At 38.9% G+C, this 27,387-nt stretch overlaps 1 protein-coding gene across 7 annotated transcripts; it reads left to right on the top strand.

The window, feature by feature from the left end:
- Positions 1-166: 166 nt before the first annotated feature.
- LOC136758524 (bromodomain-containing protein 3) lies at positions 167-24,758 on the top strand. 7 transcript variants are annotated; one of them, XM_066712977.1, is made up of 13 exons: positions 167-302; positions 7,734-8,065; positions 9,767-9,904; positions 10,473-10,617; positions 10,967-11,166; positions 11,609-11,980; positions 13,507-13,635; positions 14,205-14,399; positions 14,843-14,911; positions 16,232-16,467; positions 17,370-17,662; positions 18,150-18,275; positions 20,990-24,758. In XM_066712977.1, the coding sequence occupies exons 2-13, from the start codon at positions 7,865-7,867 to the stop codon at positions 21,109-21,111; spliced, it is 2,226 nt and encodes a 741-aa protein (XP_066569074.1). In that variant the 5' UTR covers positions 167-302; positions 7,734-7,864; the 3' UTR covers positions 21,112-24,758. The 7 variants fall into 7 exon arrangements, with proteins under 7 accessions (XP_066569074.1, XP_066569073.1, XP_066569072.1 ...); XM_066712976.1 differs by having other exon boundaries at positions 14,205-14,414; positions 20,993-24,758; XM_066712975.1 differs by having other exon boundaries at positions 14,205-14,414.
- The last annotated feature ends 2,629 nt before the right edge of the window (positions 24,759-27,387 follow it).

Raw genomic sequence — 27,387 nt, 5'->3', positions numbered from 1 at the left:
GCAGTTAAATAAAATTAAACCTTTGCATTCCCCCCAAGCCAGGTCGGCGTTGTGCTGACTGGGCCGAAAACACCAACGCTACCCCTCGCTGCATGTTGGGAGCTGTAGTCCTGCGCTTCCAAAACATCCCGTTTCAGGGGCAGAATCTGAGCCAATGAACTGCGAGTCCCACAATGCCGTGCGAAGCAGCGCATGGGCAGGGGACTCCCAGTGGCTCATCTATTATGCTGCTTTGCTGAAATAAAAGAAGAGCTGCTAGGACGACTGCAAGCAAAACGCTGTTGGAGCCGCTGAGGGGAAAAGTAATAAATTAAAATATTCGTATTTTTTATCTCATTATGACTCGTTGTAAGATTGTGGATTGCCGCTCTGATGGAGCTGAGTAGTAGACGGAGAAAAAATGCATTAAACCTCTAAAACTGCTACCCTTTTCAACAAAGCTGTCTCTGTGCATTGCAACAATGTAACAAAGCCTGGCTTCGTTTAGAGGGTTAATAGATTGTGTGTGAACTTCTGATCCTTCAAAAATAGAAAGTGTTGGTTAGCCGGTTGTATTTTGAGCAATGTGTTACTGGCCTACAGTTGAAGGCGGGTTTTTAATCCAACAAAATGGTACGGGATACTGGGAGAGGGACGGAGTAAATCTAAGATCGACTGCATTTCACACGGAATCTTTCCCCTGCCCGCCATCTTTTAAAGGAGAATGTGTGGAGAACCGATTCCAAAAAGGATAGGACCGAGCTTGTACCTTGTGTGCATCCTGTGTCGAAATATAGATCGGTATTTTTTTCTTCGTCTATTGAATGCACACACCGACTTAAAAATGCAAACGGAAGCATCCGTCTGATCTCATGCAATTTATGTTTCCGGGTGTTTTTATTTACAGACCAAAACTGAAATCATTGTAACCGCTTCACAGTGTTATTCCCTCTCTGTGTGGTTTTCGGATTGCAGTGCTAGAGATCTTGTTTTATCGTTTGTTTGTTTTTGTTCGAAAAAGCGCATCCGAAATGGCAACAATGATTCTGGTCTTAGAATTGTGCAAATCGCCAGTGTTAGTATAAAATGATGAGCAGATTCGTGCAGCCGACCCCGCGAATTAAGTGGATACATTACACAGCCTGATATTATGACATCCATCTAAGTTGTGAGCGTTTTTGCTGCATCTCTTGGCTGTCTTGTCCGATATTGATTAAATCGAATGAAATTACAAGTTATTCAGAAGACAAACATACAACAAATGATGCAATGTTACTATAACCAATAAATATACGCCCATTTTTATAGGGGTTGTTGCCCCATGTAGTAGTATGTTTAGCAAACCATTTTAATAAACGTCGGAAGTTGGGTCAGAATGTATCGCAAGTCTGGTATAGCTACCAAAGTTATAATAGTTTACAGTATTTATAAGTAAGTTAGATTAGGTACTCTAAATAAAGAAAATAGTTTCTTAACAGAAATGCAAGGGGCCAGGGGAATGGAAGACCATTTTATCAACTTTGAATTGCTTTCAGATTCTGGAGTTTGTGTTTATACCTCTTACTCTTATTTGTCATGTTTTTGTGTTTTGTCGGTCTGAAGTCTAAACTGCGGATCGCAAACATCTTTTCAAACAGTAGTAAACACAGCAGTAGTCATCATGAGTCTAAACTGTTATGTTGTGGCCCATTGCCAAGCACCTGACTGGCCTGTGCCAGAAGCTGTCAATTGAGGGTCTTCAATGTAAACCATATCATCCAAGCTTTTTTATAGGTTCTGCACATATTAGATATATTTCAGGGGTTCCCAAATTAATACAGATAATACTTTTTGATTGGTCATTTAATTTATACAGGACAAAACTTGTACTTTCATTCACTGGAGAATATGAAGCATTAATGTTTGGATGATCTGTATGATTGAGTGCATGTGTTAATAATCATAGATTTAATCTGCTGCCAAATAACTATTTTTAATTATAATCTAGATGAGTATTGCAATAAAGTAAAAGCTCTGCATTAATGTATTAATCAGAGTATTCTGTAGATATATTGGAAAGAAGGTAGGATATATGTATTTTAAATATATGAAAGTAAATTCAATCACAGATTTTAGTTTTTCTGCATTGAATGGCAGCTACTTACCTAAAAGAACACCATTCTTTTCCGACACCCATGGAGTTTGTGATATTGATCTAATAAAATAATATAGTCAGGCACGTGACATAGGCCTTGTGTGATGTTATGAGATCTACATGGTTTAATGCCTGCTGTTTTTTTTTAATTCTATTTATTTATACCATAAGATAAATGTACTGGTTGATCTGTATACCCAAGTTCAAGATACATTGTGCCATCCATAAACAATTCAGCTGCATTTATAATTCAGTTACCTTTCCTTGAGTAACCAGTGTGTTATACTAATTCAGATTGTAGAAATGTTTGTAAAGTTTGACAGACTCGTTGCAGAAGTGCATGTATGAGCAATTATATAGTATATAGAGGAGGCTCTGCTAAGCAGTGTTGACAAGCACAGGGTTGGCCCGTAGAACAGTGTCCAGTCTGTTAATTAATCCTTATGGTGGATTTCTGATCACATAAAAAGATGAACATGGAGATAAAGCATGCCATTGCCAATTAGCAACAATGTAATTGGACTAATAAGGAAACCGAGGAAACGGGATTTGCAAACTTGGTAGTGAGCTAGCCATGTGCTTCCCTCTCAAGGTTTATTCAAGTTGATATAAATTAGACATTTCCCACTCTTAATCGTTTCCCTAATATAATGCAAGCTTCAACCTTTATTGTAAGGATAAGGTAGTTGATAAATATGTTCTCTTACCTTATCTGCTTTATCTTGGTGATAGTTACATTGTATTTTCATAATTCTGGAGCTCTGTATATTTCCTGTTTATTGTCTTTTGGACCATTCTGTTACTTTGAGTACATTTAAACATGCAGACTAGGCTATATCTTTTATTTTTGTAACTGGAAGCATGACTGTGCCTTTCTAATTATACAGACTTTGCATAAAAATAGTCTTTAAACTAAAAAAATATAGATATTAAAATATTAAGATTCTTATATTAATATTGTCTATATGACCAGTATGGGTGGACATTTCATTACCACAACCATGTTTCAGGATAAATAATTTACAGTACCCACAGAAGTATACAAACTACATTGCATAATAAGTCGCAAATTTGATATAATTTGACTGTTTGTCTGTGGGTATATTTTGACTATTTTTTGTCCAATCAATCTGATATTGCCGAAGAGAATGTATACATATATACACACAGAACTGAATCATTGAGTTGATGCTGCATCAATATTTCATATTGCTTATGCAAAATCTAAGTTCACACTGAAGGCAGCAGCAGGGAGAGATTAAACCGCTGTCATTAGAAATTGAGCGATCGATCCACTGCTAATCCTGTCTTTCCTTGAAGAGCAAATTGAGTTTCTAGGGAAATGTCAGTCTTTATCAATTAATCAGCATAATTCCTGTTAATCGTGCAATTAAATTACTTATAAATGAAATAACTAATTTCCAGGTATGATGATATTTTCCATAGCAGGTACAGAATCTTACCAGTAAGCCAGCATAGTAGAAACAGTAGCTTATATGTAGTCATTAATTATTATGACACTACTTTTAGAAGTTATGTCAGTTTTATGTTTTTGAAGTACCTTTTACATCCTGCTTGTGTTTCTCTGGTAACTGTCTGCTAGTACAGATTTTTCGTCTGTACTTCTGCAGATGACATATTGTGTTGTTTTGACTGTATCAGGAGTAATATTTTACCTGTAAGATACCTTTCATTAAACATTTGATTCAGTCAATCAGATGTGTAATCAAATGTTTATAACTCCAGCATGTTTTATTGACTATAATATGTTAACCACATTGGTATTCTTTTAGTTAGATTTTCTATTGCAGATTACTCACTTTGGAATCAGGTGATACTAGCAAGCTTTTATTGATTTGATCTTTTTCATAGCAGTTACAATCACACTGTGCTTTATACACTGTGAAAAGTTAGTTCAGAATGATTTACTAAAGCTGTTTGTATATTCTTCCTATTCTTTTTGACCTGTTGCATTTTCAATTCAGATTAAACCATTTTGGTATTTTGTTGCTGGAAGATTTTTCTATTTTTTGCCAAACTACTATAATTAAAAAAAGAAAAAGTAACAGCGACTTTCACATTTTTTTCCTAGTTGGTGTATTGTTGCATTTCACAGTATTCTTCAGCAATGTAACTAATTTACTGTAAGGTGTATTCTATAGGAAAATAACCTTGCCATAGTGATTCAGTGTATAGCATGAACTATGAAAACATTTGGCCTAAGGACATACTTTTAAAATTACTTTCCAGCCTTTTTAGCATTTTTTGCAGAGCCGTTAAAACAAGGGTGCTGTTGGTGTATTCCCATGAACAGAGCAGGCCAGTGCTAATGTAGTGTCCCAGGCAACCTGCTGTGAGAGTTAGACTTGAATGGTTATCCCTGAAGCAGAACAGACAGCCTCCCTATTTAGACAGTATCCTCTGAAACAGTGGTCCATGAGAGTATGCCATTGTTTTTTTAGTTTTTTTTTTTTTTTTATGAAGGGATGTGCAGGTTAAATACTTGGTGGATGAAGCACTCTGTGTCTTTTGGGACTAGGTTGTTATTCCAGCTTAAGTACTTACTAGAGTTAGGAAGTTTCAGTTTTGGGGATAATTGTCTTCCTTTTCCTCTATTGTGGTTTCACTTTTTATATGTTCTGTCATTGTGTCTTGTATAACTCTCCCTTGGCAGAATTAAGAGCTGTAGGCTAAATGCTGTGCCTGTTATCAGTGGGTTTATTGCAGTGGACCTACAACCTACCCCCATACTATTGTCCTTTTTTGGTATGTGTGTGTGTGTGTATATATATATATATATATATATATATATTTTTTTTTAAATGTTATTTTAATCTATGTGCTATATCTGCCTATATGGTCACACAAATACCTAAATAAACCTTAATTGTACAAATTCACTGAACTGTCTGTGCACTATACCATTACAGGGCTTTCTTTAATCTGGCTAATGTCTGATATTCTTTAGTGAAGAATAGTAGTCAGAGTATGCTAGCAAATGTTATGCAGGCCTTGAATTGGTTTTGTTGTAATGAGTTCTTCCCACTGTCATTCAGTTCAGCAAAACAGTCATTATATTAAAACCACAGTCAAATCACTTTCCATGGGGTCCTGCACCACAGATCCTGAAAAGAGATCTTTTGTTTACATGGTCTCTACATTGTGGACGTATTGTTCTTTTTGTTTTAATTTGAGGCTTACACTACGTCTACATTGAAAACAGATAGTCTGCATTCATAGTCTAACGTGCATCACAGCCCCCGGTGATGCTTTCGAATGCAGAGAACTCAGGCAGTCCCAGGAACCCTTATTAGCCACTTGTGGCTGAAGTGTCAGTGAATCTTGTTTCCCTTGTCGGAAGCAATACAAATCTTGTTGTTGTTGTTGTAGAATTTAATGCATTATATTTTAATTTATTTTCAGTTTGTATGTTATTACCCCTAGAACTAACAGCTCTAGCTTTCAGTTTTAAATTAATTTACGTTAAACCATCAAGTTTAACCTGACAAACATTTAGAGTGCATCTCATTAGCTCATGTTACATGAAGGTGCAGGCTATGTGTTTAGTTTTTTATAATGCCCATGTGCCAGAAGGCCCCTTTCAAATTCCAAACTGGTATGGCAAGGTCTTACTTTGAAGAATACCTATTGAAGAAGTGGAGTAGCTTAATTGTACTGCTACTTCCTAGTTGTCTAAAAAGTGAATTTAAATGTAAGGCTTGAATGTTTTGGTTATTATTCTTTAATTGTTATTGTTGTTAAGATGCATCTGCATTCTAATTATGTGAGCAGTCTGTTTAATTTGCACTCAGGAACAACACACAAACCAGAAGAAATGGGCCCATTGGAAGCTAACGTGTGCAACGTGTAAAAACAATGCCAGATAAAACAGGATCGGGCAAGTGACTAATGTTATCAGTTAACTGAATGACAAATAAGGTCAAATACAATCACATTCAATACATTAAGGTAAAAAGAAGCAATATGTTTTATTCATTAAAAACTTTTTCCAAATTGAGGAGAGTAAATCAGCTTAAAATATTGTAAAAAGGACATGATGTACTTCACATCCTCATTAAGTATTACAAGTGTAAATTGAAACAATCCATTGAAATGGAGGACCATTTTCTGAAGAGATTATCATTAAACCTCAAGAGCTTTCACGTCCAGCCTTGCTGAATCTACAAATCTTTCACCTGAGTAAGGTTTAATAAACATCTTCAATCCTAACACTGGGTTAATAGATGTGACTTAAGCCCTAAGTGTGGTATTGTTTGTGGTTCAGTGACCTGGATTTCTCATGACAGGTAACACTTGTTCTCAGAGGTTAAACATTTGGGATGTCAAATTAATTCAGTAGAAACCAGACGTTTGTATGCCTGAAAACATTCCAAATACTTGTATAATTTAAGTGGACATATACTTTGGTAGGGACAGGAAAGAGTCCAAAACTCACTCAGAATCATTTGAAAATATTTAAAGATGTAAATAAAATGTAAAATTGAGGAATGAACCGTCCAAACAAGGTGTTTTTGACATGAATCTATGATCTGTTCTCTGACACTATACATGTTTTTTTTCCATGCTGGGTTATGTTTTATGGCTTTGTAGTTTAACAAGCCAGTTATTCTGAAATGTGAGTTAGGAGTTTTCTTGATGGATCCATGCAACCGGTTATTCTTGGGCCTTGATAGATATATAATACTAGCTTCAATGTGGAGGTTTGAGGGCAGTCTGTTTCATTCTGGTTTGGAAGGCCTCACTGACTGAAGCGGTACCTCTAATATACTAGACCTCCTCTTTGCCATGGAAAAACAAATATGAAATACATTTTGTTAGCATGCACTGGCAGCGTTACTTAGAACATTGAATTGGATGTATTTTGTCTGGCCTAGGCCCTATGCTTCCCCCCAGCAGAAGTATGATCCAAAATTAGATCCTTCGCTGGTTCTGCAAAGTCCTCCGATTGACTTTTTCGCCAAGTAAAGTATTTGGACTGGGAAACAAAATCATAATAGGGGCTTCATCAGTTTGTTGTACCTGACAATAATGTACAGTATAGCTCTTATTTGCATGCTGTGCTATTTGTTTGGTGGTCCTTCTGTCCATTACATTTACAGCTATTGTAAACATGTGTGAATGCTACCACTGCTGCCAGTGCATCGCTAATGCCAACCTTTAAAATACTGTGACTCTTATCTTTCTCAGCTTACTTTAATAGTAATGCTTATATAATAGACTGAATTCCCAGTATGAAGTATAGGTTGTTATTAGGCAGTAAATAAGACACATTTATTTATTCTGTTACTTTAAATCTTTAGCTTATAGTGACTGTCACCCAAGTTATTTTTTTGCTAGAGACAATGTTTTGAGGGAAAAGATATGAAATTTATATAATGTCAAAAGATTAAAAAGCCAGAGAGGATATCATTGCAGTTTAATTTGCATTATTCCCTCATTTCAATATGCTATTGTTATTGTAGCCTCCTGAGGATGCTGTCAGTGCAGGGAATAATGCAGGAGAAGATGCAGTTCTCTGTTGTCACCACAGGACTGAGCCAGTGCCCATCTCACATCCCTTTGATTGACTGAAGCATTCTGCCAACTGTTTCTCTTGCAGAGGTCACGAGGTCTGGCCCTGAGATGGGATGTGGGTCCCCTTTGGGGAGTAAAGAGCACAAAGAGGAATACAGAGCCCATTGAAGACACGGGAAATCACAGACAAAGAGAGCGACAGCAATCCCCGGAAGGATGTCGGCCGTCACCTCAGCCATCCAGGCTCCGCAGTCCGGTGTCAACCCCCCACCACCTGAGTTCACGAACCCCAACAAGCCGGGCCGGAAGACCAATCAGCTGCAGTACATGCAGAACGTGGTGGTGAAGACGCTGTGGAAGCATCAGTTTGCTTGGCCTTTTTACCAGCCTGTGGATGCCATTAAGTTAAGCCTCCCGGTATGTTATGCATATTCGTTCATTCATCCTCTAATTTCTTATTCCCCCCCTCTATTTATTTATATTTAACAACATTAAAATCCCCCCCCCCCCCCCCCCCAATACAATATGCATGAATCACTCTGAACACCTGTTAGGACCCTCATCAAGAAATCAAAAAGATTTTGTTGCAGTTCTTCTTCTGGGCTATTGATCAGAGGCTGTCATAATTTATTATTAATTCATCTATATATTGTTTTTAAACAACTTTTTATGGGTTGGAGGTAGCTTCCATATTATGTAGAATTAATCTATGAAATTGTTTGTGGTATTTATTTCTGTATGTTTTTTATTTTTTTATTTTTTTTATTTAACAATAACACTATAAACTAGTAATGCCTCATTTATAATACTGGATTTTATTGTGGTCAACATGTTAAAAAAACAAAACAAAAAAACCCAGCATAATTCCTCAAAGGAATGCTGTGGACAAACTGGTACAAATACAGATTTAGTCTTTTAGCAGTGGAGATTTTGTGCATATGGTTAAATGGATAATGTATTACTCTGAACAGTTACTCAAAAACAAATCCTACTTTTGCTCTCCTTTCAATTAACCAGGCTTATCTTCTGACAGTGGCAAACCACAACATTTAAAGCCTTGAAATTTCATAGTTTCATTGTGGATTGAAATCTACAGAGTTCACAAACTCCCACAACTGGAATTAATGTTTTTTTCTATCCCCTTATCCCACTTCATGTACACTAATATTTTCCATTTAATCAAATTAAACTTAAATCTATTTTAAAGCTTTTATAAATTTATTCATTAACATTCAGTGATTAAATTTATTGAGCCACCTTGAATACCATTATATGGAAACAAAGGTACAGCTTGTGTCTTTATCATTCTTTGTCTGATAACGCTTCTTTTTATCCTCTATTTAAATTCTGGCAAACTGTCTAAAACTAAGTCAATATCTTACAACCCTAAGTTGCACAGGTTCAGAAAGACACCTGTTTAGTTACATTATGTAACTGTCCCTTTCTTTTGTTCCTCCATTTATCTTTATTTAAATTCATACTAAGCAAAAATATAATTTTTAATTCAACAAGGCCGAGCTTATCAATTTGGGTAGGAGAATAACAAAACTGAGATATGTTGAAGTAATAGCAATACATGTCTTGGGAACAAGAAGATAGGTCAATTGCATTAGATGTATCAAAGTGTAGGAAGTTAACCAATAGATGCCTGTTGCCAGCTGTTGGCAGGAGTGTCTACTGCCTATGCAACATAGGCCAATGCCACCAAGAAAGTGTTTAGCTTAATACTTTAGTATATATTGAAATTGATTCTACTAATGTATAAGCCAGCAAAAGTGTATATTCTAAAAGTGCATTCTGGGATTTATCTGCACTGTTTTGGAGCTTTGAGGCACAAAGCTCAAGTATTTCTCACAAAGGTGTAGTGTCTGCAAGCTGCTGTTGTTACCATGTAGGTTATTTGTCTGACACCTAGTTTAAATGCCCCTTAGTTGAGAATCGGCACAGGAATGCAGTTATATGCTGTTAAAACGAGTCCCTGTTGAGTATTCCCGATTGTTGCTTGCCAAACCAAAGTGCCACCATTGTGTTCCAACCATCTCAGACATGAGCAGTTTCACGTTGTTTATTTCAAATCATCCTTAGAAAATCAATTGATTTCTGCATTTTGTCAAACAGGATTATCATAAAATAATCAAGAATCCTATGGATATGGGGACTATTAAGAAGAGACTGGAGAACAACTACTACTGGAGTGCCAGTGAATGTATGCAAGACTTCAACACCATGTTTACTAACTGTTACATTTATAACAAGGTAAGCAGTGGAATAAACCCATTAAGTTTACACTGTAGTTTTGGTGTTCAGCTGGGCTTGAAAGCCAACAGGTGCATGTTGAGATGCTGTTTGGATAAGAATGGAAAATCTGCAACCATACAAACAGCTGCCTCAGTGAGCTGTACAGTTAAGTGGCTTCTCATGACTGCTGTCTCAGCCACAATCTACGACCCATGCCAGCTTTGTTGATTGTTTTGATTGTTATACCCTAAACTCCTGCTGCTTGATCACTCTCTATGGATGGGTGATGCTGATTTAGAATTTGAAATGATAACGTCACTCCAGTTGGTCTTTTTATCCACGCAGGGCAGATTTGTGTGAGGGTTTGTTTGTTTTAATTTACCCCTGCTTCTATCCTTATTAAAGACGAGGCATAAGTTGTTAAAATTTGCATTTGTAAGTTGCCTTAAGCCAGGGTAACATAGTTGTCATAAAATATACACATTTCAAGAAACATAGTACAATAACAACAACAATCTTTCTGAAACTGTTGGTAAATAGCCGTCCTCTATTCACACTGCACCTCGCTGTCTGTTTTCTCCTCTAGCCCACTGATGACATTGTCCTGATGGCTCAAGCACTAGAGAAGATCTTTCTCCAGAAAGTGGCCCAGATACCACAGGAAGAAGTGGAGCTCCTTCCACCAGCTCCCAAGGGCAAAGGTCGGAAGCCAGGAGGTGCACCTAGCACTGGTAAGGCAGACGCACCAATTAAGATGCAAACATACCTATCAGAAGGATAAGATGGTTCAACGATTCATTTTTGGACAATTGTGATGCAGAATCACAGAGATTAAGTCTTATTTATTAAGGACTTCTTATTGATTTGTTGTTCTTTTATTCTTTTTAACTAGAATTGTTCTAATTTAAGCTTTTTTTCTTCAATTTGTTTTAGACACTCCTTATTTTACCCTGTTGAGATGTGAGTTTGTAAGCAGTACCTATTGCTCTTGAATGCAAAGACCCTGATGCATGAAGGGGTGTGTGTTCGGACCTTTGTATTCTGTTTTGAAGTCCTTTCCTGTCCTTGTCTGTTTTCTAGGAAGCCAGCAGGTGGCAGCAGTGTCTTCAGTCTCGCCGCCTGCGTCTTTCCCCAACACCTCTCCCACTGTCTCACAGACACCAGTTATTGCAGCAACTCCAGTGCCAACAATAACCCCCAACGTCGCGCCTGTTCAGCCACCACCACCCCCTGCGGCTCCCATGATGCCCGTTGGTCCTCCAGCACAGCCAGTTGTCAAAGTAAGTCCTGTGGTAGAGGCAAATGTCTCGCACTCACCTGGGGAGCAGGTGACATGGAAGCAAGGAAATTACTGTCCGAGCTTTCTCAAGATTTCCACCATAAACCACCATAGTAGTCTAACTTTATTGCCTTTGATGAATTGGACCTGTATTTTTAAGTACCTTTAAGTTATTCTGCCTTAAGGAGTAGCATCACCTGCTGAAATGCATGATTAAGTTTTCTTAGAGAGTGAATTTTGCCTCAGCGATAAAATATTGGGGGGAAAAAAATTAATTGCTTGATCTTGGTTAAATGAGCTTTCCATTTTAAAGATTTCCATCACACTAAAACAGTGCAAAGTGATGTAATGGTGTGTTCAAATGTGAACTCGCACCAGGCCTGGGTAGGGAAGGTTCTGCCCGCTCATTTCAGTGTGTGCGCTCTCTCTCCACTCCTCCACAGAAGAAGGGGGTGAAGCGGAAAGCAGACACCACGACGCCCACCACCTCGGCCATCACCGCCAGCCGCGCAGAGTCGCCCACCCCACTGCTGGATCCCAAGCAGGCGAAGGTGGTCTCGCGGAGAGAGAGCACGGGCCGGCCCATCAAGCCCCCCAAGAAGGACCTGGAGGACGGGGAGGTGCCCCAGCATGCGGGCAAGAAGGGCAAGCTGAACGAGCACCTAAAGTACTGCGACAGCATCCTGAAGGAGATGCTCTCCAAAAAGCATGCTGCCTACGCCTGGCCCTTCTACAAACCGGTGGATGCCGAAGCCCTAGAGCTGCACGACTACCACGAAATCATCAAGCACCCTATGGACCTCAGTACCGTCAAAGTACGTCCCCCACCCCTCTGGTCCTGAAACGGCTCCCCTGTTCCTGCAGGGAGTCGGATGCAGCGCCTATGGATTACGTATACGTTCCACGACTGCTCAGTCTAGAATTGTGTTTTGTGTGGCTTCTTCATGAATCCGTAGCATTGAACTCTTTCCGGAAGTGTCCCCAAAACATCCCTCGTTTTGCCAAACCGTTGGCTGTGGGTGTGCTCACTGTCAATATAGAAATTTCAAGAAGGGATCTCTGTTACCTACAGAGAAGTTTGTGTGTCTGTCTGTGTATACATAAATGTGATTCCAGGTACACCTTTATCTTTGAGTGTAAAAGTGTGTAGGAGGTAGGTGACAGACATTCGTCCTCTGTTCCCTTTTCCCTGCCAAACTAAGCCGGTGAAGTTGCCAAGCCTCTGAGCTCTAGAAGATTGATCTCAAACTGGGCGTCTTCCACCTGGCCTTCCCAGATGCCTGCATGCCAGGGGTCCTTGTGCTGCAATGAAGCAAATCCATCCTGAACCTTGAGATCTGTGAATTCTAGTTCTGCAATCCTTCGCAAATTCCTAGTCAAGAGCTGCCTGTATTTTCATACTACTATTTATTAATATATCGATTCTAAATTTTGATTAAATGTATTTACTTTTTTGAGGTGTACTAGATTTGCCATCTTAGACGTTACCCGTACAAAGTCACTCTGATCTTAATTTAACCCTAACACACCCCCTGAAGCTCACGAGCCGCTCCCTTGAACAACCAAAAAAAAAACTTAACACAAGTGCACATGCTTCGCCCCCTGCTCTCGTTCACAACTCCCCGTCTTTCATTCACCACAAACCCATCCATCAATCCGCTCGCATTCCTCCACCCCCCTCCCCCACCCTGGTCAACAATCCACTAGTACCCCCCCACATCCCTATTCCTATGTTGAATAGGGATGAGCAAGCGATCATTGTTTTTGTTTTTTTTAATATATATATATATTTTTAATGATTACAATCCACGATTTGGAAAAGTTCAGTATTATTTTCTTAAGTTTAAGTGAAATTATGGTTGGTAATCAAACCCCAGGACCTTTTTAACCTCCACCCCGTATGAAATATCTTCGAAGTGTAATCTGGCAGGCTGAAATTGGAAGACTTGCAGTACTATCAGGCTCTCTGTTGACAGGAAATATTCAGTAGGAAGAGGAATACTTGAGCTTGATGCAACTGTATAAAGCAACAATATAAAAGAATGCCTGCAAGGTGTGTGTATTTTGTAGAGGGTTTTTGTTTGTGATCTTTGTCGTATTTAGGTTGGGGGGCAGGAGACATTTATCAATTGCCCAAAAGCACATCACGAGCTTGGTAGTCCTCGAACGGTGGTGGGTAGAACACATAGCAGTTTCTTTTTCAAAGCGGTATGTTTCTCATGCAATGTTGGACATATTTTTTACACCTAGAGGATAAACTGCCTGCCGTGGTGCCCAGTTTCATCATATCTACTGCCGCCGTCTGCAGGGGTTAAGCTGAGGTATGTTTTCTTGTCTGCAGAAAAAGATGGATGGCCGGGATTACCAGGACGCCCAGGGTTTCGCAGCAGACATCCGGTTAATGTTCTCAAATTGTTACAAGTACAACCCACCAGATCACGAGGTCGTAGCCATGGCAAGGAAACTGCAGGTACGTGTTCGGCTTCACTGTGTCCTGGAGGCCTGCTGTGAGGGGTCCAGATTCCAAGTGGGTCAGGAATTTCAACACTTAATTTCAGTCCTCAGGTCACGGCATAAGTGTCATCATATTTTAAAGGCAAGCACTGGCCAATCGGTAGACACTCCTGACAAAAGATTGTTGTTTTTGTCTTGAGATGAGTCACTTTTGCTAGAACGTGCTTTGACGATGCACAAAGACATCCTTTGCCTTATTGGTGCAGTTGCTTGTGTCAGCTGGTCAGTTGTGAAATGTGCCCTTGTGGTGGTTTTCAAATGTTCCTGTTGAAGAAGTATTGCTTTCCATGTTAAAATGGCTATATTTCTTTGAATATGAAGATCTGGAATGAATACATCTCACAAAAAGTTGAGACTTCATTACTTTGAGGATTGTTTGACTGTTAAATCGCCACAGAATCAACCCTCCACATGCCACCTATGTACCCTCTTCTGAGCCTCATTTCCGAAGCCGCTGAGCTCCAGACACTATGACAAATGCCGCCCTCCCCCACCCCCATCCCCGTCTCCCTCCTCTCCTTCCAGGATGTTTTCGAGATGCGCTTCGCCAAGATGCCCGATGAGCCGGCCGAGCCGACGCCCCCCGCCGCGCCGCCGGCCGCCCCCGTGGTCAGCAAGAGCACGGAGAGCAGCGAGAGTAGTGGGGACACCTCCTCCGACTCCGACAGCTCCGACTCCGAGGAGGAGCGGGCCACCCGGCTCGCCGAGCTGCAGGAACAGGTGGGTTCAAAACAGGTGGGTGTCAGCACGGAAGACCGGACAGGGGGGCTGCACTCCGTCAGATCCCTCTTCTGTCCTCTACTCAGGACTCCTCCTTTTACAGCCATGCCAAGTACTGTAAAACAAGCTGATCCTTAACCCCTGAGAGGACTGAAATCTAACCCTCTACCGCCTCCAGTTTTAGCTGGTACAACAGTCTCCTTTCTAGTTAAACACTTGCATGCTGTAATTGTTAACTAAGCTATGATTTTAAGTTTTTTTTTTTTTTTTTAGTTTTTTTTTTTTTATTTCATATTGGTACAGTACAGTAGAAGATTAAGCTTATTGTTTTATCTTTCAAAAAAAAAAAAAAAATCAAAATAAAATTGTTGTCTAACTCATTTTAACATGATCTTTGGCGTATTATATCTTGTCCCCTGATTTCACTTTAACTTTTTTACCAGCAAATCACTCTGGAGCGCCCCAATGGTAACAGGGCAGGAAAAAAAAACGGGTGTGCCAAACATTTTCAGGTGATTTACTTTTTATTTCCAGGTCCCCACTAACTCCTTATTTAAATGATCATTTTTGTTGCACCTTATCATAAGCGGTAGAGGGTTAAAATGGGAGGCGAGTGATTTTTGAATTGTCCGCCACAGTCAAGAGTAGTTAAAAAGGCAGGGTTGCTCAGATGCTGCTTTGGTCGAAACCCTTTCCCTCTGTTCCTTGAGATAGCTTGCTGTGCTGCGCTCAAATGTACCTTTTCTACTTCTATACTCCGAGACTGTTGTTAAATTTATGGTGAAGTTAAACAATGGTGCAAAACTGGTTTCTAATGGTAATAGAATGAAAAAAATGAATACAAATCTCATTATGACTAGGTCCCTACGTTTTGCACGACTTGGCTTGTTAAACTATTTCGGTCATGCAAAATGAAAGGCCCTATTTACGACTGTTATGACTGAATCATGTTTTCTAACCTTAGCTGTGCTTTATGAATCTCCCCCTGCAAACTCTCCTTATGATCTTTATTCATTTTCATTCACTTCACTAATTCCTCATGATCTGCCTCTCGATGTGTTAGAAACTTCTTGATTTGCTTACCCGCTGCTGCACAGTGTATATACATATATACAAAAATAAACAAATGTAAATATTTATGAATAAAACAAACAGGCTGTGCAGATATACTTGAGATTTAGGGTAGTAAAACCATTGTGAGGCTTTGTGTATCTTCTGTTAGGAGTAAGTGATTCATGTTTCAAAGTGGTTTATATATTTAATTTAAATATGTCTGCCAAAAAAAAGAATTGGGTGTTTTACTAGACTTCAAACTGTGGTAAGTCCTGTATTTTTTTTTTAAATTACTTGGTATTTTAAAATGTGCTCTAAAAGTGGCAGAAATGTTAGTTGAGGACAGTTTCACAACATGTTTGTTAAATTGAGCATTAGAGACAACCTTTAACCACGTAAAATGATCATTAATTGGATAATCCGCTGTAAACATCTTTAGGATATAAATCAAATTTTTAGTATGACCCTAGCTAAGCAAGTCATGAATTGACCTATACCTTTTAAAGCATCCTGCATCTAAATTTAATACATAATAAATTAATACTATTCTGTGCCAGGGAAACAAAGACAATTGTAGATGTTTGAGAATAATAAAGCACTTCCATGGTGAGAAAATGGTGCAACTTGATAGAAAAAGTTGTCCCTGTTTTTAGAAAATGCTGTACAGCCATTCAATAAGATCTGCCCCCAGACCCCTGATTCCCTCCTTTCCGAAGCTAGAACAGAGCCCCGGTCTCTCTCTGCCTGGTGGCTAACTGTGCCTCTACCTCTCTCTGCAGCTGAAGGCAGTCCACGAGCAGCTGGCCGCCCTCTCCCAAGCGCCGGTAAGTAAACCAAAGAAGAAGAAGGAGAAGGAGAAAGAGAAAAAGAAGAAAGACAAGGAGAAGGACAAGGAAAAACACAACAAGGGGAAGGTGGAAGAGGAGAAGAAGGCCAAGTCGACACAGCCGGCGAAGCAGGCCCAGCAGAAGAAGGCGCCGACCAAGAAGGCCAACAGCACAACTACAGCAACTAGGTACAACTGCTCTTCGTCCCTGGTTAGCGCATGGCTGGGCATATCAGTTTCCAGTATGCCACAGTTTCCACATCAGCTTGAGTCCTGATTGTCATTAACATAATGTTGAATAGCCTGATCTACGGCTCCATAGTCCATTTTATCAGAGCCGATGAGCCATTGTTTATATATTGGGAAAGCTTGTAATCTTGTACACAGTTCAGAAAGTTGTTTTATTCTATTTTATATGTTTTTAGACATAAGTTATTTAATTGAAGAAAAAATAAATTTGTTTCAGGTCAGTGAATCAAACTCCCTACTGAGTGCACTACCTATGAACTCTTGATTAAGAAAATGCCATCTTCCATCCAACAGTATTGATTTGATAGCTGTTGTTTATGATGCTAAACACTGAAGAAAATTGTCTTTTGGTATCTACCCAGTCCAAAAGGTAGATGATCAGGTCAAGTTTTATTGTAGGACTGTAGGATGCTCTTAAGAAGCAGTCTGCTTTGTAAGAGAGTCACAGCCTCGGTTTTATTCTTTTTAAGATGATATTGACACTGCAAAATTGCCTGTAAAACTAGAATCTTTTCCTTTCTGACCCAACGGTCAGAAGGTTTTACACATCCACTCAAACGCCTGCTTGTTCAGGTGGAGAAAGCTTGTGCATTCCTTTATAAAATGAAGTGCAGGGTATAAACATACCAGTGCATTTAAGAGAGATGAAGGTATGTCTGAGATGGTCAGTACAAAACAGAATACAATGGCCATCTTAAATCTTCTTACACTAGCCTGGTACATATCCGGCTACAAATGTCAGCTTTGCCAAAAACATTAATGTTAACTAAGCTTCCTTTTAGTGTACAATTCAGCACACAACAAACAAAAAGCTGTAATGCAGCTCTGACTGAAACTTACAGGCAACCGAAGAAGGGGGCTAAGCCACCAGCTGCCACCTACGAGTCTGACGAGGAGGAGGACTCGTTGCCCATGACATATGACGAGAAGAGGCAGCTCAGCCTCGACATCAACCGGCTGCCGGGGGAGAAGCTGGGCCGCGTGGTGCACATCATCCAGTCCCGAGAGCCCTCTCTCCGGGACTCCAACCCGGACGAGATCGAGATCGACTTTGAGACGCTCAAACCTTCCACACTCCGCGAGCTTGAGCGATACGTCAAGTCTTGTTTACAGAAAAAGCAGAGGAAACCTTTACGTAAGTAGGGCGTGCGCTGCTCCGATCGCTCGTCTTCCTTCCAGGGGGAACGAATTCCCCCGGCTCTTTAAAGACTGAGGTCTGCTTCACGAAAGGAGCCTCTCTCTGGCTGTAGAGGAAAGAGATCTCCGTAGGCGTTTTGCTAGAGCTAAGTTTCTCCCCCTCCCTACCCCCTGTGCACGTCTGTTGGTTGTTTCTTTAGTTTGCTTTTTATTTTATTTTTAGTTTTTTTGGGGCCTACGATTGTGTTAGAAAGCTCTGCACCCAGAGTCCAAGGCAGTGAAGTTTTGTGCATTGCCTGGCGGTGCTTAGTTATTTTTTTATCATTTTTATTTTATTGATTTATTTTATTATTTTGTTAAAATTAGGAGGAGAAAAAAAAAAAAAAAAAGAAGAAGAAGATTCCCTGTGCTCATTGTTAACACAGCTGTGCGGTCCTAGATCGATCCCTGTACTTACTGTACACGGCTGTGTGTTTCATCCGCAGCTGGCACAGGGAAAAAAAGTGCGAAGTCTAAGGAGGAACTCGCTCAGGAAAAGAAGAAAGAGTTAGAAAAGAGGCTGCAGGACGTGAGCGGACAGCTGAACAACAACAAGAAACCGCCCAAAAAAGGTACCTGTGTTTCAGGGTTGAACTCGGTCTGATTTACAGGCTGCCAAATGGGCTTTTGGATTTAGAGAGAGAGAGAGCAGGCAGGGTAGAGAGATTGCATTTCAAACAAGAATACAATACTGGAGAAGGACGTTTCGTTTTGACGGTTTTTATTTTTTCAACGGATCGATTTGGCCAACTGGAAAACCATGTGCTGCGTTGGTAGAAGCATCTCGTTTTTCTTTGAATTCTGAACTTCTTCCCGTTACGGAGTGCAATGAAGTAAATTCGGGTGATTTTACGTCAGTTGCATCAGGGGAACGTGCGCGTCGTTTGCCGCGGCTGTTAGTCTGAGGTCAAAATCAACGTTTAGTCGTTGTGGTGTTGTTTGTTTAACCCTTTCCCCACTCATTGACATTGTCGAATGTGTTCATTTAGATGCACCCTCTCCCACCCTGTCCAGTAGCAAGTCAGGGCTGCTATGCAACTGCTGCCAGCCCCGGGCCGATCAAGTGTATAGCGGCTTTATTTGTTGTGGTGTTTTGTCACAGGTGATAGGGTTCATCGCAGTAGGGAGATGATTTATAATTGCCTGACAGAGGAAAGCGTCAGTAGGATGTTGTTTGTGGAGTTTTTGTGATCAGCGTTTTATTATTTTATGTTTTTCTTTTTATTGCATTTATTTTGTGGAGTATTAGTGGGTTACCAGACGTGCCTGAGGGAAGTTTTTATTTCTGTAATCTTTATTCTTAAGATTGCTAGGAAGGGGGCCTTTCTGCGTTAATCTCCTGTCATTTCATTGCGCGTTTCCTTTTCCAGTGTTCATGTGTCTGTGTGTTTGCATGTTTCTGTTTTCATAACTTTTTCTGCAGATTAATCCATGATTAGTTATTAATGTTGGCAGGTTACAGTTTTGAAGACTTAAGGCCACAATTGGACTTCTAAAGCTGGAAATCTGTGCTCAAGTTACAGCGGTTTGGATTTCCTATTATGAATTACATAAAATTTGTACATATTTACACACACGTGCCTGGTTCATTACCTTATGAAAATAATTCAATTTGTCACTTGATAAAGTGTTGAATGGAAATCCAGAGGGGTGAGTAAGTAAGCAATATGTGTCACTATACTGAAACTGGAGACATTTGAGAAATATACTTATTGTGTCATAAAATGAGCTGTCTTAATACACACATCAAAACAATTCTGAGAGGGTTACATAAGAACGACGTCATATAATGAAAGGAAAATGTGAACAATGGTCATCTCAATGATACAGTATCCATGAGTGGAGACTCCATAGCATATTGGGCCAATTTGTATTATAAGCAGACAGATCTTGTCATGCCCAGTATTGCGTCTCAGAATGCACAGACAGCCGTCATCTGTCCATGTCTGTGTTCATGTAATCGGTTCCCTGGCACTTGCATTGAAGCAGTAGTGTGATCCTGACGTAGCTCCAGCAGGCCTCAGAGGAACTGTGAGGACTGGATACCGTTCATCTGCTGCTGTGCTTCACTGCAAAAAGAATAATTTCTGACCTTGAAGACGAATACAAATAAATCTACATTCCCTTGGAAACAGTCCCAAAAATCTCTGTATCATGTTTTGGCTTAAATCACTGTTTCTTCAAGGCATTTAGTTCATTGAACTCCCTTCCCAAGCCTTTTTCTTACCTTTTGATGTGTGAATTATTTACATCTTATTTTAAACATTAACGATCAACTGCAAAGAACATTATAATAAAAGTCACTAGAAAAGGTGCTGTGATGCCTGATACCAGCACGTAGTCTTAGTTACTATGTGCTGTGTCCTTTTACAGTAGTTTATGATGTCTGCATTTGCCAGTTTAATTTCTTTCTTGTCACATGTCTTGTGTAGTGTGTGATTTTGTGTTTAGCTTTGGTCATAATAATGAACTAGGTGCGCAAAAACAAAGCTTCGGGAGGTGGACTAAAAACAAACAAACAGAACTCTATAAGCTTGTCAGGGAGTGATCAGAGAAGCCAAATTTGCTCTGGGTTGTGCCTCTTCATCCAGTGGTGAAGCTTAAGGAAGCCACACTGATGTCAACCCAACATCAATTCATCTTTGCGGTTAGGCAAATCTGTATTTGAGCTTTCTTTTCTACAATAGTTTGTCACAGAGGTTTATAATGGCATTCACAGAACCTGAGAAAACTGCACAGGACACAAATGCCAGGGCAGGTTAGCAACCAACAGGGCTCTGCAGATGTAGAGTGTGACATTTTCAAAGTAGTTGTTCCATGCATATGAAAAAGTGAACCAGCCTGTCTGTTTATTTTAAGGACGGGTTATTTCCCTGCTTTTCCTGTCCAATTCAGTTAATGCCCTGTCCACCGAAAACATCTGCATTCTATTTACACGACATGGTGAATTAGGGAACCCGTGACTTTCTCTCATTAGAGAAAAGAGCTGGAGAGAAAAATGTGATCTAAACAAAATGGGTTTAGACTCACTCGGGCAAGTTTAAAAATAATAATTCACTAGACATGATGGATCGTAAGCAGCCGGCCTCAGGGCAGCTTGGCCTGGGGAGTCTTGGAAGCCAGTGCCGTGTCACAGTCAAGGAAAGCAGGGGAATAAAAAAAATCTCTCGAGTTGGGGGGGTGGTGGTGGTTGGGATGCGTCCTCCGTCAGAGAGCTAGTCGTTCACCTCAGAGTTAGGCTCATGACGGCGGGGCAGTGGCAGTAACACAGTCTCTTATCCCCCAGCAGAGAAGGCCGGCTCGGCGCCCTCCGGAGGCCCCTCCAGGCTCAGCGGCAGCAGCAGCTCCTCCGACTCGGGCAGCAGCAGCTCCAGCGGCTCCAGCTCCGACAGCAGCGACTCCGACTGAAACACACCTGGAACTTTTTCTCATTTTACTTTTTTGTTCATTTTTTTTTTTTTTTTTTTTTTTTTAACAAAAACAAAACAAAAAAATACCTTGTATGCAGTCATGGTTGTTTCCCTCTAAGACTTACATTTTATAAGAAATAAAAAAAAAAAAAAAAAAAAGCAACAAGATGTCAGAGAACATTTAAAATTTTTATAAATATGGAGAGAAAAAAAAGGCAAAAAAATAAAATTAGAGTATATAGCGTACATAGGGTGGTATTTTCTGTCACCGCCCAACAAAGGGAAATGTCCGATATTACCAGAACAAAATCCTTCAAATTAATTTTGTTATTGTTTTGAATTGGACACATGGAACGGAGTCACGGTCTGACTTTTGGGGGGCCCTTTCAGTGACTTACGTCTGTTTAAAACAAAAAAGCGTACCTAGTACAGTTAAGTATTTGTCAACTTTTAAAAAGAAATTCTATGACAAGTGACAGCTCTGTTGAAGGGTCTTTGCCTCGGTTTGAACGCGACATCATTGGATAGTGTACAGGCTTCTGTGGGGAAAATGCAAAACTTACGGCCTTGAATTCGCCCTGTGCACCCGTATCACATTCCATAAACATGAGCATCTGCCTGTGTGTATATTTATATATAAATATCTACCTTTTTATTTATTTGACATCTTAAGAAAACATGGTTTCATTCTGTGCATGGAGCAAAATCTAAAAGCAGATATAGTTTTTCACCAGAAAATATCACCAGCTTATTTTATTTTTTGAATTCTTGAGGTACATCATGACTTTTTTTTTTTTCTTTTTCTTTTTTTAAGGGTTTCAGAAAGGTTATGGGTATAAATCAACCAATGGCTGCCAAAGCTGTCAGCTGTGTCTACACTGCCTGTATTGGAGGGGTTATCCCTGTCTGTCTGAACATGTACGTCGTTAGCATATACATGGCTTCAAGTGAAAGATACAATTTTGTGAGACACAATAACTTTGCTTCCCTTTCCCCCCTTATTCATGTTCTCCATTTCTGTTGACTGACTGCCAGATCAGTTTTAAAATGTATTTGTCTTTGCTTTCCTGGCATTTTCTACAACCCCGATTGTGACAAAACCAAGCTGAGATTTTTGTTTTTGTTTTCTGACAAATATAGCGGGTGTCTTTAAAAACATATTGAACTTCCATATATACTTTGGCAGCACCTAGAAATTCACCCCTTTATTCAATGATTTCGTTTGGAAGTTTAATTTCCTGTTGAGAGCCACTCTGTAGGACAATCAAGGGGGTAATCTTGTCAACTGTCCTTTCAACGGACAGATGGCTTTTATGTGTTCAGTTTTTTTTGTCGATGCCATTTTCAGACTGCAGAATTGATTACAAATGAGAATGTTTCAAACAGTTGACTTCTAATGTAACACCTGAGGCAGTTATAAACTGTAAAAGGTATGCATTTGTAACTATTCAAGGCAGTTCTTTCATGTGATTTGAGCACCGGTGTGTTTCGCGCAGATTTTTACAATTTTCCATAGTGTATATATTATCCCCTTTTTAAAAAACGATTTGTTAAGGTTACTTCCAACATTTAGTCCAGTCTGTGAAAATGGATATATCTAGGTGTGAAGTCAGTTTTTTTTATTTTTAGATTTTTTTCAAAGTAGTTTGTAGGAAACTGACAGATATCACTTATTAGAATGCTAGAGAATTCAAATGTACATTGTGGGCTTTTATCTTTCAATCTGGGAAACTAGAACCTTTACATTACATACATGTAGGTATGTTCTGTACAGAATTTGAATTTATCCAGCATTTCCAGACTGAAATGTAAAAAAGGAAAGAGCTGAACTGAGAAGAAAAAAGCAGCAGTAGCAGTAATAACCTCTGAGTGAGACTGGAAAATATATTCTTGGGCTATCCTGATTTTTAAAGACCTGTTTCCTATTTGATTGTGACAAAAACATTGCTGTACTGGAAAAAATGTTTTGTTTTGATTGTTTAGAAAATGCAGTATTTATATATTTTAGCCCCAGCACTCATTTTCTCATGAAAAAGAAGAATTACAAATAATAATTAAAAAAAAAAAAATCCAGCCTGAAATATCACATGCAAAACCTTTGCCAAATCAGATGGAAAGGCCACTGTGAATTGTGACTGACTCAGACTGCCTCGTTGTGCAGTTTTTCAGTATGATATATTATATTTGTTAAGCTTGCATTTATTTTATTTTTTTAATAAGAAAAACAAACTACAATTTAAGCTCCCAGGGTCCCTGTTCTGTCTTGTTACATTTTAGACTATCCACTACTTTAATGTTTGTAATATATTTCCATTTGATATGCTCTCTGTTGCTTTAAAATTCTTTTTTAAATGGGTTTTAAGTTGTACCTCCTTTTCATAAACTATATGTCCTTGTCCTGCACCGCATTGTCTCCCAGTGGAAGAGACAGCAGCTACAGAACGGTAAACTTCTTGCTAAGGGTGTGTGTGTTGTCAAGCCCTGTATTTCTGTACAGCTGGGAAACTGTAATCATTAATGAATGTAAGACACCCAGAATGATTTTGCTATTGTGCTTGCAATAGTAAAACCTGTTTATCAACACAATTCCCTTTATTCAACAGGGAAAGACTAATATAGTAGTACATTGAAACCAGTGTTTAGTTTCTTTCCATTAAAAAAGCAAAATGGAATATACTGTTGGCTACCCCCAGATCTGATCAGTATGTTCTAAGATGTTTAACACTTAAACATTCAACTTATTTTACAATGAGAAAATCTGAAACTGTAAACTTCAGTATGATTTTGTTTCTGTACCCTATCCATTGGCACAGAATACACTGTCAGTCTGCATCATAAAGCAATCATGACCAAAAGGCATACTTCATATTTTTGCTCCAATAACATGAAATATTGGTTTCTGGACATATTTTTCTTTCCCTGCTTGACTTGTGTGATAATTGTTAGTGGATATATTCCAAGATGCATCTGACTGGATTGTTTTATATTGTTTCATGTAACTTAAGCTGATTTTTCCTTCTGTATAGCATTAATGCTTTCTTTGACTTGCAAACGTAACAAAAGTCCACTGAAATGCGAAACCATGAAAAAATAGTTGATTTTTGTGCTGTTCTATGTCTTATCTGGCATGTAAGTCCCAAAAAAACTTTATACTCATTTTCTCTACTTAAAGCAATGCTCACTTATACAAACCCTTTTGGGTTTCCTTAGCGAGTGATGTCACTAGAGTTGAAAGACTGAAGAAAAAAAAACAAATTATATATAAATATATATATATTCGCCACTTTTTTGTTGATTTTTAGGCCCTGATCAAGATATAATAGTTTTTTTTATATTTTAAAAAACAAAGTTTACTTTTTATGTATGATGTGCATGCAGGTTTATTGTAACTTTCTTATACCTTTTTTTTGAGCTGTTTATAGTATCTTCCTGTAAATGTCAAGTCATTGGGGAAAAAAAAAAATCAAGGATTCAATGTAAGTAGTTTTAGGCTTGTTTATTGCAACACTGGCCTCTGAGCCACAATTAGGGAGGGTCGTGGGGGGAGAATTAGAAGCTAATATTTGATGTAACTGCTAACCAGGGTCCCTGTACCTCACATGGGGCTTGTTTCGTTTTTCGTAAATAAACAACAGAAAACCTGAACCAATGTCTGTTCAATAAATGTGTCATGAAGAAACGTGAAAAGGGTGCTGCACTTCCTAACTCCTTCAATTAGCTTTCTGTTAGTTTTCTCTTATTATTAAGCACTAATACACATGCACATTTTTGCAGGTCGTACCAACAGACGTTGCACAGCACTAAGCCCCCTCTATTCTCTTCTACTTCAGAGTCTTTGAATCGCTGAGGCAGCTCTTTAGTCATGTTTGGTGATGTAAAATAAATTACTTTCTTTCAAAACTGATTGTTAATATAGGAAATTCAGATGTAATGCGCCAATTATTATTTTTTCTTGGCAAATGCCAGTGATAACTTAGTAGTTAGCAAAGACACTGCAGAAAAGTAGTCACCATAAGGCTCATTATCACATAATTATGATTCAGAAAAGTATAAATATTCTGGAGGCAATGCTAATAACGCATGGAACACATGGAATACAATATCTCACTGTACAAACCCTTGGAATGTATACAGAAATGCTTTTAGTGTAAAACTCAATTTATTTTGTTCACACTTTTTGAATATATTGTGTGACTACAACAAGGTTTAACAGCAGCCAACAATTCATTTTGACATTTTATTAAAGTAGAACTTTGCAATATAGTGTTAAAATGGCTTAAACATTTGCTTTTAATACTTATAAATAATAAACCTGTGTAACAAACTACATTTACAAAATGTGATTTTTCAAAAGTTTTTAACATTCAAACCACTACTGTCTTTCAGTCATTCCACCTAGTTTGAAATGCATGTAATACTGTTTCTCTTGGTTAGAGAGAAGGTAGTGAGGTTCTGAAAATTATTTTGTCCACATTCATGAACTGGTAACCTATGGTGTCATAGGGGAGAGAAACGCTACAAGGCTTTTTCAATTTGTCAGTTTTAGATCATCCTTCTGGATTGGGTCATCAGGTACACTCTCAAAAATAAATGACTTTGTATTTTTACTTCTAACAAAACATTGACTTGCATATTACAATGAATTACTATTTACTTTTCATTACTGCAAATGTACTTGGATGTACTTGCTCTATCAGGATTGCTTGAAGAAACTGGATTACTTGAATTTATCAGGTATTAAATACAATTAATTGTGGGCATTGTTTTTTTAAGTAACTTCACTTATTAAACCAAGTATTTGTTTTGTTTACTGTACATCAAAATATTTACATTTTACATTACTAGGAATTGCTAGAAAATATTACACTAAGAATTATTTGTAAAATTGACAAGTTTTTTATACTGGTACAGAGTAATTTTATTTATCAATTTAATAACATTTGTTTGTTTGTTTTTTGTGTAGAGTGAAGGGACTATAACAGTATTGGGAGATTAAAAAAGCGAGTCAGACTGACTGCAAGCCCTTCCCTCTGAGAAACGATATTATCTATAGAAACCAAACCCCACTATTTGCTCTTCAACATCAGCACTTGATGTTCTGTTGAAAGATTTTGGAAAAATCATAATGCTGAAATAAATTATATTTTCTCTTGTAAGGAAACTAAAATGCAGTCTATAACTCCCATTTAATTAAATATATAACACCAAAACAATCCAAAACATCTAGAATTTAAATACAATAAACCTATGATTCTGTGGTCATATTTGTATAATTAAGCTTGTGAATGAAATGTTTATTTTCAGGCATGACAACTATCTTTCTTAGCATTTGCATCCTTGAAGCCAGCATTGTGGGATGTGTCCCCATCACATTACTGAGCAGATCCTCGATTGCCCCGTGTCACTGGGGGCATCCAGCTTGGTTTTATCCTTAATCAAGATTGCCTGGTTCCCATACCGAGTATACCAGGTGCTCTGACTTCGGCTGAGATAGGTACTGGGCGGTGCCCGCTCCATTTCTTGTTGCTGTTGCTGCCAGATGAGCAGTGAGGTGTCTTGGTACCTCAGTCTTGCATATCCCTCTGAAAGGGCTTTTTCTGCCAATGGCACTCTGCCACTCATGTTACTGCACTTCCATCCTCTCAGTCTCTGTCAATGGTCTTCAGTCATTGAAATGACGCTGGACCCCCAACTTGCTCAGTGTTGGATTTGTCCTCTTGAATGGTTCATAAAAAGGTTAGTCACCTTTCTTGACTAATTTCCTTTTTCTTGTGTGGTGCAAAATCAGTTCAGTGCCATTTTATTTCTGTATCTATAGCCAAACCCAAATTCATCCTCTGCCCTAAAATAGGATACAATATGCTACCTGTTTGTTTTTACATAACAAGGATCATCTTCATTTAAAGCCCCAAATCCAAGGAGCTGTATGATATCCAACTGTTTTCTGATGCAGATATTAATAACAAATAGCCTAACACCACCTCCAGGTTGATCGCGGGAGCAATATGCATTTCATGCTGTATCTTTGTCAGCAGGAGACTTCAATATGAACAGCACAATTCAATTGAAGAAAATAACTATACAGAACCGCCTGGGTCAGGTCCTGCACTGAAACACCCAGCAGGCGTTAACAAAGAGACGATAACTTTCCAAATGATTATTATTGTTGAGAGACATGTCAATAAACATGATCCAAAGTGGTCGCTATCTTCCGTCGTGGCAACGAGTATAATCTTGCGACGATGACAGATCTGATAATCCGATTTGTTTTCAT

This window comes from Amia ocellicauda, chromosome 9 (genome assembly GCF_036373705.1).
Source record: "Amia ocellicauda isolate fAmiCal2 chromosome 9, fAmiCal2.hap1, whole genome shotgun sequence".
In the NCBI taxonomy this organism is placed as follows: domain Eukaryota; kingdom Metazoa; phylum Chordata; class Actinopteri; order Amiiformes; family Amiidae; genus Amia; species Amia ocellicauda.
This window is presented reverse-complemented; position numbering and strand designations above follow the sequence as displayed.